Genomic DNA, 13,552 nt, shown 5'->3' with positions numbered 1-13,552 from the left:
CGTCATGTGTTTATGTCTGATTCAGAGACTGGAGAGGCGTGTCTAATTATATACCACGTCATGTGTTTATGTCTGATTCAGAGACTGGAGAGGCGTGTCTAATTATATACCACGTCATGTGTTTATGTCTGATTCAGAGACTGGAGAGGCGTGTCTAATTATATACCACGTCATGTGTTTATGTCTGATTCAGAGACTGGAGAGGCGTGTCTAATTATATACCACGTCATGTGTTTATGTCTGATTCAGAGACTGGAGAGGCGTGTCTAATTATATACCACGTCATGTGTTTATGTCTGATTCAGAGACTGGAGAGGCGTGTCTAATTATATACCACGTCATGTGTTTATGTCTGATTCAGAGACTGGAGAGGCGTGTCTAATTATATACCACGTCATGTGTTTATGTCTGATTCAGAGACTGGAGAGGCGTGTCTAATTATATACCACGTCATGTGTTTATGTCTGATTCAGAGACTGGAGAGGCGTGTCTAATTATATACCACGTCATGTGTTTATGTCTGATTCAGAGACTGGAGAGGCGTGTCTAATTATATACCACGTCATGTGTTTATGTCTGATTCAGAGACTGGAGAGGCGTGTCTAATTATATACCACATCATGTGTTTATGTCTGATTCAGAGACTGGTCCCAGTGGGTTTATTGATCCCATCGCCACTCTCTGGAAGTCACCCTCGGAGCTTCGTCAGCAACACGTGACAACGGAGGGAGTTGGTATTGGCGAGGGGGCGGTTTGGGATTCACTATAACTACTTCATCTCATTCCATCTAACTCTCTGTCAATATCCCTCTCTCTCTTTCATCTCTCTCCTTCACGATCTGTCTCTTCTACTCATATAGTGTTAGTGTGCACGTCACAGGCTGTGTAGTACAGGTAATATCACATTCTTGTTTAAAAGCGTAGAGAATCATACAACAAACCACCCTACCTTTCTCTCAGAAACAGACACAGAGAAATCGCAATAACATTATATTCAAAGCTATACTGTGGTACACTGCTATGGTAAAATATACTGTACTGTACTATCAGTTGGCTTAACAGAAGTGGCTTGGAAAAACAATTGCCTTTACATTTTTCTGACAGTTTCCAATCGAGGTTCTGTTACTGAAGCATTAAGTTCTGTACCAGTTAAGGTGCGACAATATACTCTCAGTAAGCTTGCACAGTCAGCTTGGAATGAACAGCATTGATTGGCTGGCGTAGCGTTCTACAGGATGTCAAAAAATGTAGAGATTGTCCTCTCTCCCTGATTGGCTTCTGCCGCTTGTCACTCAGAGGGAGAGAGGAGAGGTATAACTCCACCTTCCTCTGGGAAAAAGGGAAGATTTGTCTATCCATTTATCCCTCCTCTGGGAAAAAAAGATCTTTAATATGATGTTGGTGTTAAGTTTAGTTCTTCAGTTCAGAACAGTTCAGTAGAAAGGCTATAAAGGTTAACAGGTGTGGCTCCTGTCCAATTTAGTTCCACAGACTTAATAAAACCCACTTCCCCTGCTGGGCAGGTCCCTCCCTCCTGCCCCTGCCCTGCTGTGCTGATTGGGTCGGGGCGGTGTCCATCGATGCTGCTGGGCACCTGGTTGGTCAGCCATTGGTGTTGGTGATAGTCTTGGCAGTGTAGTTCTGGAACAGTGGCTGGAGGAACATCCCGACCGTTCCGGACACACACACAATTATAAAGATCCACAGGAAGAGACGGTCGATCACCATGGCAACATACTTCCAGTCCTCGCTCACCTGAAGAGGGTGTAGGCAGAGGTTTACATAAGTACAGGTCTTACTAAAAGTATTCACACCTTTGACTTTTTCCACTTATTGTTGTGTTACAAGATAGGATTCAAATGGATTTAATTGTCATTTTTTGTGAACGATCTACAGAAAATACTCTAATGTCAAAGTGGAAGAACAATTCTAACATTTGTAAAAAATCTATGAAAATGAAAACACTAATATACAGTATCTTGTTTACAAAAGTAGTGTAATGACCCTGGGTTTATGAGCGCGGATATCTACTCTGCTGCGTGAGCATGCTTTTGGGGCACAGTCAACAGCGCGCTGGACTTCGGGCTAGAAGGTCGAGGGTTCGAGGCCTGCCCTCTGCTGTGTTTCATTACATTGGTGTCAGAAGTGATCAGACCTTGCATCCAAGACAGTGCGTGTGCTTGACCAGTGAGCAAATTCCTATAAGATGTAGAGTCACAAGCTAGCGCGAGGATGTGCTCTTTGAAAGGAGGGAGTAGTGTAACGACCCTGGGTTTATAAGCACGGATATCGACTCTGCTGCTTGAGCATGCTTTTGGGGCACAGTCGACAGCGCGCTGGACTTCGGGCTAGAAGGTCGAGGGTTCGAGACCTGCCCCCTGCTGTTTCATTACAGTATTCATCCCCCTGACTCAATACAGTACATGTTAGAATCACCTTTGGCAGCGATTACAGCTGTGAGTCTTTCTGTATAAGTCTCTAAGAGCTTTGCACACTTGGATTGTACAACATATGCCTATTATTCTTTAAAAAAATATTCAAGCTCTGTCAAGTTGGTTGTTGGTCATTTTCAAGTCTTGCCATAGAATTTTTGACCTTGGGTTTTAGGTTATTGTCCTGCTGAAAGGTGAATTTGTCTCCCAGTGTCTGTTGGAAAGCAGACTGAACCAGGTTTACCTCTAGGATTTTGCCTGTGCTTAGCTCTATTCCATTTATTTTTATCCTAAAAAACTCCCTAGTCCTTGCCGATGACAAGCATACCCATAACATGATGCAGCCACCACCATGCTTGAAAATATGAAGAGTGGTACTCATTGATGTGTTATGTCGGATTAGCCCCAAACACAACGCTTTGTATTCAGGACAAAAAAAGTGTTACTTTAGTGCCTTTTGCAAAAAGGATGCATGTTTTGGAATATGTGTATTCTGTACAGGCTTCCTTCTTTTCACTGTTATCTAGGTTAGTATTGTGGAGAAACTAAAATGTTGTTGATCCATCCTCAGTTTTCTCCTATCACAGCCATTAAACTCTATAACTGTTTTAAAGTCACCATTGGCTTTATGGTAAAATCCCTGAGAGGTTTCCTTCCTCTCCGGCAACCAGAGTTAGGAAGGACACTTGTATCTTTGTAGTGACTGGGTGTATTGATACACCATCCAAAGTGTAATTAATAACTGTCACGCCTTGGTCATTGTATTTTGGTTATTTATTTGTTCAGGCCAGGGTGTGACATGGGTTTATTGTGTTGTCGTATTGGGGTTTTTGTAGGCATTGGGATTGTTTTATTTTATCTTTATTTAACCAGCAAGTCAGTTAAGAACAAATTCTTATTTTCAATGACGGCCTAGGAAGAGTGGGTTAACTGCCTGTTCAGGGGCAGAACGACAGATTTTTACCTTGTCAGCTCGGGGGTTTGAACTTGCAACCTTCCGGTTACTAGTCCAACGCTCTAACCACTAGGCTACCCTGCCGCCATGGTTGATTAGGGGTGTGTCTAGTTTATGCTTGGCTGCCTGAGGCGGTTCTCAATCAGAGTCAGGTGATTCTTGTTGTCTCTGATTGGGAACCGTATTTAGGTAGCCTGGGTTTCACTGTGTATTTCGTGGGTGATTGTTCCTGTCTCTGTGTTAGTGTTCACCAGACAGGCTGTATAGGTTTTTTCACGTTCCGTTTGTTGTTTTTTGTATTTATAAGTTATTTCATGTATCGTCATTTCTTTCATTAAAGACATGAGTAACCACCACGCTGCATTTCGGTCCGACTCTCTTTCGACAAACGAAGAACGCCGTTACAGAATCACCCACCACACACGGACCGAGTGGCGTGGTTACAGGCAGCGACAGCAGGAGCAGCGAAGGGAGGTCGTTATGGACAGCAGAAGCATGGAGTATAAGACGTGGGAGGAAATAGACAGGTGGGCGGTCGACCCAGAGAGAGTGCCGGAGCCCGCCTGGGATTCGCTGGAGCAGTGCGAAGAGGGCTATAGGAGAATGGAGTTGGAGAGGCAATCACGACGGCGCAGAGGAAAGCCCGTGAGTCAGCCCCAAAAATTATTGGGGGGGGGGCTCAGAGGGAGAGTGGCTGAGTCAGGAGACAGACCTGAGCCAACTCTCCCTGTTTATCGTGAGGAGCCAAGGAGGAGACCAGAACCGGTGTTGGAGGTGAGCGAAGCAGAGACTGTGAAGGAGTTAATGGGGAAATTGGAGGAGAGAGAAATGAGGGAGTTGCTGTGTTGGTGCTTTTTGCATGGAATTCGCCCCACGGAACGTATCAGGGATTTGATGGCACCTGGGTCAGCGCTCCATACTCGTCCTGAGGTGCGTGTTAGTCGGCTGGTGAAGTTGGTGCCAGCCTCACGCATCAGGCCTCCTGTGCACATCTCTAGCCTTACACGTCCTGTGCCAACACTGCTCTCATCTCCAGTACGCCTTCACGGTCTAGCCCATCCTGTGCCACCTCCACACACCAGCCCTCCGGTGGCAGCTCCCCGCACCAGGCTTCCTGTGCGTGTCCTCGGCCCAGTACCATCAGTGCCAGCACCACGCATCAGGCCTACAGTGCGCCTCGCCTCTCCTGCGCTGCCGGAGCCTCCCGCCTGTTCAGCGCTGTTGGAGCCTTCCTCCTCTCCTGCGCTACCGGAGTCTCCCGCCTGTTTAGCGCTGCCAGAGCCTTCCGCCTTGACAGCGTTGCCGGAGTCTCCTGCCCGTTTAGCGCAGCCAGAGCTGCCAGTCTGCATGGAGCAGCCAGAGCTGCCAGTCTGCATGGAGCAGCCAGAGCTGTCAGTCTGCATGGAGCAGCCAGAGCTGCGAGTCTGCATGGAGCAGCCAGAGCTGTCAGTCTGCATGGAGAAGCCAGAGCTGTCAGTCTGCATGGAGCAGCCAGAGCTGTCAGTCTGCATGGAGCAGCCAGAGCTGTCAGTCTGCATGGAGCAGCCAGAGCTGCCAGTCTGCATGGAGCAGCCAGAGCTGTCAGTCTGCTTGGAGCAGCCAGAGCTGCCAGTCTGCATGGAGCTGCCAGTCTGCATGGAGCTGCCAGTCTGCATGGACTTGCCAGTCTGCATGGAGCTGCCAGTCTGCAAGGAGCTGCCAGTCTGCAAGGAGCTGCCAGTCTGCAAGGAGCTGCCAGAGCTGTTAGTCTGCAAGAAGCCGCCAGAGCTGTCAATCTGCATGGAGCAGCCAGAGCCATCAGTCAGCATGAAGCAGCCAGAGCCGTCAGTCTGCCAGGATCCGCCAGTCAGCCAGACTCTTCCAGATCTACCAGTCAGCCAGACTCTTCCAGATCTGCCAGTCAGCCAGATTCTTCCAGATCTGCCAGTCAGCCAGACTCGTCCAGATCTGCCAGTCAACCAGACTCTTCCAGATCTGCCAGTCAACCAGACTCTTCCAGATCTGCCAGTCAACCAGACTCTTCCAGATCTGCCAGTCAGCCAGACTCTTCCAGATCTGCCAGTCAACCAGACTCTTCCAGATCTGCCAGTCAACCAGACTCTTCCAGATCTGCCAGTCAGCCAGACTCTTCCAGATCTGCCAGTCAGCCAGACTCTTCCAGATCTGCCAGTCAACCAAACTCTTCCAGATCTGCCAGTCAACCAGACTCTTCCAGATCTGCTAGTCAACCAGACTCTTCCAGATCTGCCAGTCAGCCAGACTCTTCCAGATCTGCCAGTCAGCCAGACTCTTCCAGATCTGCTAGTCAACCAGACTATTCCAGATCTGCTAGTCAACCAGACTCTTCCAGATCTGCTAGTCAACTAGACTCTTCCAGATCTGCTAGTCAACCAGACTCTTCCAGATCTGCTAGTCAACCAGACTCTTCCAGATCCGCTAGTCAACCAGACTCTTCCAGATCCGCCAGTCAGCCAGGATCTGCCAGAACTGCCAGCCAGCCAGGATCTGCCGGATTCAACTGCCTGGCTGGGCTTCCTCTCAGTGCTGGGCTTCCTCTCAGTGCTGGGCTTCCTCTCAGTGCTGGGCTTCCTCTCAGTGCTGGGCTTCCTCTGTCCCAAGCTGCCCCTCTGTCCCAAGCTGCCCCTCTGTCCCGAGCTGCCCCTCTGTCCCGAGCTGCCCTTCTGTCCCGAGCTGCCCCTCTGTCCCAAGCTGCCCTTCTGTCCCGAGCTGCCCCTCTGTCCCGAGCTGCCCCTCAGTCCAGTGGGGTTCTGGGTGAGGACTACTAGGCCATGGTCAGCGGCGAGGGTGGATTATCCCTGGACGCGTAGGGGAGGAACTATGACATTAATGGAGTGGGGTCCACGTCCCGAGCCGGAACCGCCACAATGGACAGACACCCACCCGCACCCTCCCTATGGTTTTGAGGTGCGTCCGGGAGTCCGCACCTTAGGGGGAGGGGGTTCTGTCATGCCTTGGTCATTGTATTTTGTGTTTTCGTTATTTATTTGTTCAGGCCAGGGTGTGACATGGGTTTATTGTGTTGTCGTATTGGGGTTTTTGTAGGCATTGGGATTGTGGATGATTAGGGGTGTGTCTAGTTTAGGCTTGGCTGCCTGAGGCGGTTCTCAATCAGAGTCAGGTGATTCTTGTTGTCTCTGATGGGGAACCGTATTTAGGTAGCCTGGGTTTCACTGTGTATTTCATGGGTGACTGTTCCTGTCTCTGTGTTAGTGTTCACCAGACAGGCTGTATAGGTTTTTTCACGTTCCGTTTTTTTTTTTTTGTATTTATAAGTTATTTCATGTATCGTCATTTCTTTCATTAAAGACATGAGTAACCACCACGTTGCATTTCGGTCCGACACTCTTTCGACAAACGAAGAACGCCGTTACAATAACTTTACCATGTTCAAAGGGAAATTATTTTTACCCATCTACCCTTCTTTGTGATGTATTTGGAAATCTCCCTGGTGTTTGTGTTTGAATCTGTTTTAAATTCACTACTCGACTGACGGAATTTACAGATGATTGTATGTGTGGGGTACAGAGATGAGGTAGTCATTCAAAAATAACTATTATTGCACACAGAGTGAGTCCATGCAACTTATTATGTGACTTGTTAAGCAAATGTTAACTCCTGAACTTGTTTAGGCTTGCCATAACAAAGATGTTGAATACTTATTGACTCAAGACATTTCAGCTTTTCATTTTTAATGAATTAGTCAAACATAATTCCACTTTGACATTATGGGGTATTGTGTGTAAGCCAGTGACAACACAACATCTCAATTCAATCCATTTGAAATGTAGGCTGCAACACAACAACATGTGGAAGAAGTCAAGGCGTGAATACTTTCTGAAGGCCCTGTAGACGATGAAGGAAAACACAGCTCTCTTTTCTCCTCTTCCTCTGTCACTTGTCTCTCTCACTTTCTCGCTCCTTCCCTCCCCTCACCTATTAAAGGGGGGTGAGAGGCGGGGTTGAAAGGTTCATGTGAGTGGAGACTGGATTCCACCACAGAGCTCTGATGAGGTTTGACACTGAAAGAGGGTGAGGAGGAGAAGAGAGGTGAGGGGAGAGAAAAAGAGACCGGGTGTAGGGGAATAAGGGATGGATGAGTACTGCAGGGAAGGAGAGGGAGGAGGAGAAGAGAGGAGAGGGGAGAGAAAAGGAGACCGGGTGTAGGGGAATAAGGGATGGATGAGTACTGCAGGGAAAGAGAGGGAGGAGGAGAAGAGAGGAGAGGGGAGAGAAAGAGACCGGGTGTAGGGGAATAAGGGATGGATGAGTACTGCAGGGAAGGAGAGGGAGGAGGAGAAGAAAGGAGAGGAGAGGGGAGAGAAAAAGAGAGACCGGGTGTAGGGGAATAAGGGATGGATGAGTACTGCAGGGAAGGAGAGGGAGGAGGAGAAGAGAGGAGAGGGGAGAGAAAAGGAGACCGGGTGTAGGGGAATAAGGGATGGATGAGTACTGCAGGGAAGGAGAGGGAGGAGGAGAAGAGAGGAGAGGGGAGAGAAAAGGAGACCGGGTGTAGGGGAATAAGGGATGGATGAGTACTGCAGGGAAGGAGAGGGAGGAGGAGAAGAGAGGAGAGGGGAGAGAAAGAGACCGGGTGTAGGGGAATAAGGGATGGATGAGTACTGCAGGGAAGGAGAGGGAGGAGGAGAAGAAAGGAGAGGAGAGGGGAGAGAAAAAGAGACCGGGTGTAGGGGAATAAGGGATGGATGAGTACTGCAGGGAAGGAGAGGGAGGAGGAGAAGAGAGGAGAGGGGAGAGAAAAGGAGACCGGGTGTAGGGGAATAAGGGATGGATGAGTACTGCAGGGAAGGAGAGGGAGGAGGAGAAGAGAGGAGAGGGGAGAGAAAGAGACCGGGTGTAGGGGAATAAGGGATGGATGAGTACTGCAGGGAAGGAGAGGGAGGAGGAGAAGAAAGGAGAGGAGAGGGGAGAGAAAAAGAGAGACCGGGTGTAGGGGAATAAGGGATGGATGAGTACTGCAGGGAAGGAGAGGGAGGAGGAGAAGAGAGGAGAGGGGAGAGAAAAAGAGAGACCGGGTGTAGGGGAATAAGGGATGGATGAGTACTGCAGGGACGGGGATAGAGAAGGAGAGAGGGGGGAGGGGTGATGATGACTTGAAGAGGACAGGAGGGAGGACCTGAAGTGAAAGAAGGATCAGGTGGGTCTTAAAAGTGGTCACCATGGAGACGGACGGTAACCATGGAGATGATGAGTCGCGCTGATGGACAGAATTACAAGGACTGTTAATTCACTATGTCAGGGTCTCTCATTCCAGGAGAATGTTCTTTCCTCCCTTTCCATGTCTTTAAGCATCCCTGCCCATTGAAGGAAAAATCCTTCCCCCTGTCGTTCATCCTCCTCTCTTTCTACTCCTCTACTCCTACGTTGGGAGAGCCCTGTTTTATTCACTCACAATGCTGATATCATACAGTAGCTAAGATTAAAACTGTGTTAAATATTCAGAGCAGAACAAGTGTAGCCCATGAATTCATAACCATTCACCCATAGTTATTCTCCCTAGAATGTAGCAGTAGGTGGTAGCTATTCATAGGTTGCACCCCCGTCACTCGGTCGCATCATGCCATTGTTATGAACGTTCTCAAGCCGCCCTCCACCATAGTGGTGCCCAAAAGTCGTGATAAGACCAGTCATTCTGAACAGAGGCAATTGACTGTTTAGTCTAAATTACACTATAGTGGACTAGAAATATGATTATATCGCTAAAGTGGGCAAATATTTAGTAGGAAACAACTTTGACATCATTATCATGTCATCAAATGTACTTCAAACAGACGGCAATGAAGTCATTAGCTAGCAAAGTTATGAGCTAGCAAAGTCATGAGCTAGCCAAGTCATGAGCTAGCAAAGTCATTAGCTAGCAAAGCCATGAGCTAGCAAAGTCATGAGCTAGCAAAGTCATTAGTTAGCAAAGTCATGAGCTAGCGAAGTCATTAGCTAGCAAAGTCATTAGCTAGCAAAGTCATTAGCTAGCAATGCTAACATAAGCTAGGTAAAATCCGGTGGCCTCCCCTCAATCTTAGCTAGCTAGCTAACATTATACTGCATTTAAAGTCAACCTGGCAACATCAAAATGATGACGAAAGGTTTTCCTAATAATTATTTGCCTCCTTTTGAATGTCATTGTATTTCCAAGCCACTATAATGCACTTTGCATGAAATCTTCATCAGCGCTTATTGACAATGCATTGAGTAGAGTGCTCGGCATCAGTCCTAAAACGAATGTTCAAAACAATACCGTCTCGAAACAGGCCTATCTGCTGTGAATAAGTGTAGATATATGGCCTTCTAGACCGAGTGTAAGTAACATTCTATGATGTGTATGGCAGAACAGGGTCAAGACAGGGTCAAATATATAATGTGATATATAGTTGTAGTGAATGGTGAATAAATGATGTATTTCTACGTTACTCACACTCTGGTCATCGTCTTCAGTCTTCATGTGGTTGGCGATGAAGCGGACCCCGTCGACAGCCTCCTCCAACCCAGGGCAGGCTTGTCCTAGCACGGCCTGGGTCAGGGCTGGGCCCCCTCCTACCTGTTTCCCCCTGGGCCGGTTCCCCTGCCCCCCCTCCCTGTCTTCCCTCAGCCCGTTCAGCCCCTCCATCGACCCCCCTCCCCCCGTCCCCCCCCCCAGCTCTCCTACAAACTGTTTCACCGACGCTCGGTTCACGTAACACGTACAGGGGTCGTTGTTATCCGTGCCACCCCCTCCGCCCCCCAGCCCCAGGCCCACCATCAGCCCCCCAGCGGAGCCCCCATCCCTGCCCCCCTCCCTGTACTCCTGGCCCCTCCGTCGCTGGCGCAGCTTCTGACGCTCGCAGCTGTTCTGGGGCTGGCGCATGAAGAGCAGCGCAGGCAATTTGTTGAGGAACACCAGCTTGACCCAGGGGGGCATGGTGTGTGTGGTGGGTGAGCGGTGGTGCACGTTGAGAACACACACACTGGTGACAATAGAGAAGGTCACCAGGACCATGGTGAACATCAGGTACTTCCCGACCAGAGGAACGTCCAGGGAGGTGGGGGGGACGATCTTAGAGATCAGCAGGAGGAACACAGTGAGGGCCAGCAGGACAGAGATACACAGGGTCATCTTCTCTCCACAGTCAGAGGGCAGATAGAACACTAAGATAGCCAGAGAGGTGATGAGGACACAGGGGATGATGAGGTTGATGGTGTAGAACAGAGGTTTCCTGCGGATGATGAAGTCATAAGTGATGTCTACGTAGGTGGGGTCGGCAGGGTTCTCGTTGCGGCGCCCCGGCAGGGCGATGATGTCCCACTCTCCGCTGGGTGTGAAGTCGTCCATGCTGGCCACGTCGGACCTCAGGATCAGGTCGATCTCTGTGCGGTCGTAGGTCCAGGAGCGGAACCTCATGGTGCAGTTCTGCTGGTCGAAGGGGAAGTGTTTGACCTCGATCTTACAGGCTGACTTGTAGATGGCTGGAGGCAGCCAGAAGATACTGCCGTCATGGGAGACCACTGCGTTGGAGTAGAAGGAGACCTCGTACATTCCGTCAGCACTAAGGAAGGAGGGGTGGAAAGAGAGAGAACGTTGGAAGGATTTTAGATATTAAAATACAGTATATAAAATGCATGCCTTTTAAATCGATCACATCTTTAAAAACAAATTAGTAATACATACAGATTAAAATGAGCAGAAAAGAGCGAGATGGTTTCTCCTATAAATGGGTGTAAATGTAACTTCAGCTCTCTGTGTGTCTCATTAGATTTCCTCCAGTCTCACTACAGATCCTTTATCACACAGCCTCAGCCACATCTCACACAGACAGGACTGGGTGACAGGGGCAGGACAGGTAAGACTCTACTGTTACAGACAGCCAGGTAAGATGACCACAGAAGATATCTCTCTCACACACACACACACACACACACACACACACACACACACACACACACACACACACACACACACACACACACACACACACACACACACACACACACACACACACACACACACACACTGTCACGCCCTGGTCTATATTTATTATGTTATCTTCATTTATTGGGTCAGGCCAGGGTGTGACATGGGTTTGTTTGTAGTGTGTTTCGTCTTGGGGTTGTGTGGGGTGTATAGATTAGTCTATGGCTGCCTGAGGCGGTTCTCAATCAGAGTCAGGTGATTATCCTTGTCTCTGATTGGGAACCATATTTAGGTAGCCTGGGTTTCACTGTGTGTTTCTGGGTGATTGTTCCTGTCTCTGTGTTTGTTGCACCAGTCAGGGCTGTTTCAGTTTTCGACGTTTGTTGTTTTGTATTGTTCGTGTTCTTCATCATTAAAGATGTATCTAACGAACCACGCTGCATTTTGGTCCGATCCTTATTCCATCTCTTCGTCACAGGAGGAGATGGAAGAAACCCGTTACACACACACATTCTGACTCCAGAAAGATGGAGAAGGTCAGACAGATGAGGGTGTGATGCGTATCAGGACTGCAAAGTAACACACGACTCCTTATATAAACATGCTGGTCACTGCTCAGGTGAAGATCATCCTTCCTTAACCTGGACACAGCTAGGACAACTCAAGAGAACTCAGGTAGGGAACAGGTCAAATCCCTCGGGTAGAGAACAGGTCAAATTCCTCGGGTAGGGAACAGGTCAAATCCCTCGGGTAGGGAACAGGTCAAATCCTTCGGGTAGGGAACAGGTCAAATCCCTCAGGTAGGGAACAGGTCAAATCCCTCGGGTAGAGAACAGGTCAAATCACTCAGGTAGAGAACAGGTCAAATCCCTCGGGTAGAGAACGGGTCAAATCCCTCAGGTAGAGAACAGGTCAAATCCATCGGGTAGAGAACAGGTCAAATCCCTCAGGTAGGGAACAGGTCAAATCCATCGGGTAGAGAACAGGTCAAATCACTCAGGTAGAGAACAGGTCAAATCCCTCGGGTAGAGAACGGGTCAAATGCCTCAGGTAGAAAACAGGTCAAATGCCTCAGGTAGGGGTCAAATGCCTCAGGTAGGGAACAAAGAAGGAGAGCAATGGAAGAAGATCAAGATATTGATCCGTTTAGCCCCCGCCGGTTGGTTAATCAGTGTCAGACGGCATTAGAGAAAGAGGAGATTGAGGCCAGACAGTTCACTTTCACTGATAAGATAGCTTACACAGGGTTAAGACACTCCGATAAGATAACTTACACTGGTCTAAAAGACTACGATAAGATAGGGACTAGAAGACTGGAGTTGAGAAACAATGCTGTACTGTGTGTGTGTGTGTGTGTGTGTGTGTGTGTGTGTGTGTGTGTGTGTGTGTGTGTGTGTGTGTGTGTGTGTGTGTGTGTGTGTGTGTGTGTGTGTGTGTGTGTGTGTGTGTAACTCACTTGTTATACAGCACAACGTCGGGCAGCCAGATGTGTTTGGAAGGCAGTCTGACCTTCTCCATGCCATCAAACTCCTCAGGGACCCAAGTCAGACGGTAGTCCTGCCATTCCTGGACACCAATCACAGACCAGAGAACAGAGTTAATGACCAATCACTCAGCTGAGAAGATTGTTACTAACCAATCATACAGCAGAGAGGAGAGTTAGTGACCAATCACACATCTGAGAAGATTGTTAGTAACCAATCACAGAGCAGAGAGGAGAGTTAGTGGCCAATCACTCAGCTGAGAAGATTGTTAGTAACCAATCATAAAGTAGAGAGGAGAGTCAGTGACCAATCACATAGCTGAGAAGATTGTTAGTAACCAATCACAGATGAGAATTAGTGACCAATCAAAAGTCATAGAAGAGTGTGAGACCCACAAACAGCTGCTATGAGCTTCACCTTTGAAATAACATTCAGCGAAAAGCATCTTTACTTTCCATAATGATCTTCATGTAAATATGTTCCTATAGAGACCTTTACTGTCCTGTCCAGGAACAGTGTGATAACTCAGCTCCATTAATTAGAGATGTAAGACAGAAGGACTAATGTCTACCATGACCCTATAGTAAGTCAGTTAAAAACACTCACTCAACCACAAATCTAATCATCCTGACTGAAATGGCCGCCTGCCAAGGAGGTATCCGGATCGCGTGTGTGACAGTGTGCGTGTGCGTATGTATGTATGTATGTATGTATGTATGTATGTATGTATGTATGTATGTATGTATGTGTGTGTGTG

The 13,552-nt window shown here is 48.3% G+C and overlaps 1 protein-coding gene across 1 annotated transcript in view; it reads right to left on the bottom strand.

Annotated features, from left to right (window-relative positions):
* Positions 1-977: 977 nt before the first annotated feature.
* LOC135521770 (neuronal acetylcholine receptor subunit beta-2-like) overlaps positions 978-13,552 on the bottom strand; it is a 32,177-nt gene continuing 19,602 nt past the window's right edge. The window contains exons 4-6 of the mRNA XM_064947489.1: positions 12,768-12,877; positions 9,839-10,946; positions 978-1,755 (exon numbers count right to left, since the gene is read on the bottom strand). Coding sequence (XP_064803561.1) covers positions 1,603-1,755; positions 9,839-10,946; positions 12,768-12,877 — 1,371 coding nt within the window. The 3' untranslated portion in view covers positions 978-1,602. The remainder of the gene's footprint in view (positions 1,756-9,838; positions 10,947-12,767; positions 12,878-13,552) is intronic.

Source organism: Oncorhynchus masou, chromosome 30 (assembly GCF_036934945.1).
Source record: "Oncorhynchus masou masou isolate Uvic2021 chromosome 30, UVic_Omas_1.1, whole genome shotgun sequence".
Lineage (NCBI taxonomy): Eukaryota > Metazoa > Chordata > Actinopteri > Salmoniformes > Salmonidae > Oncorhynchus > Oncorhynchus masou.
Note: the sequence above shows the minus strand (reverse complement) of the source record. Positions and strands in the feature narration are given on the sequence as shown.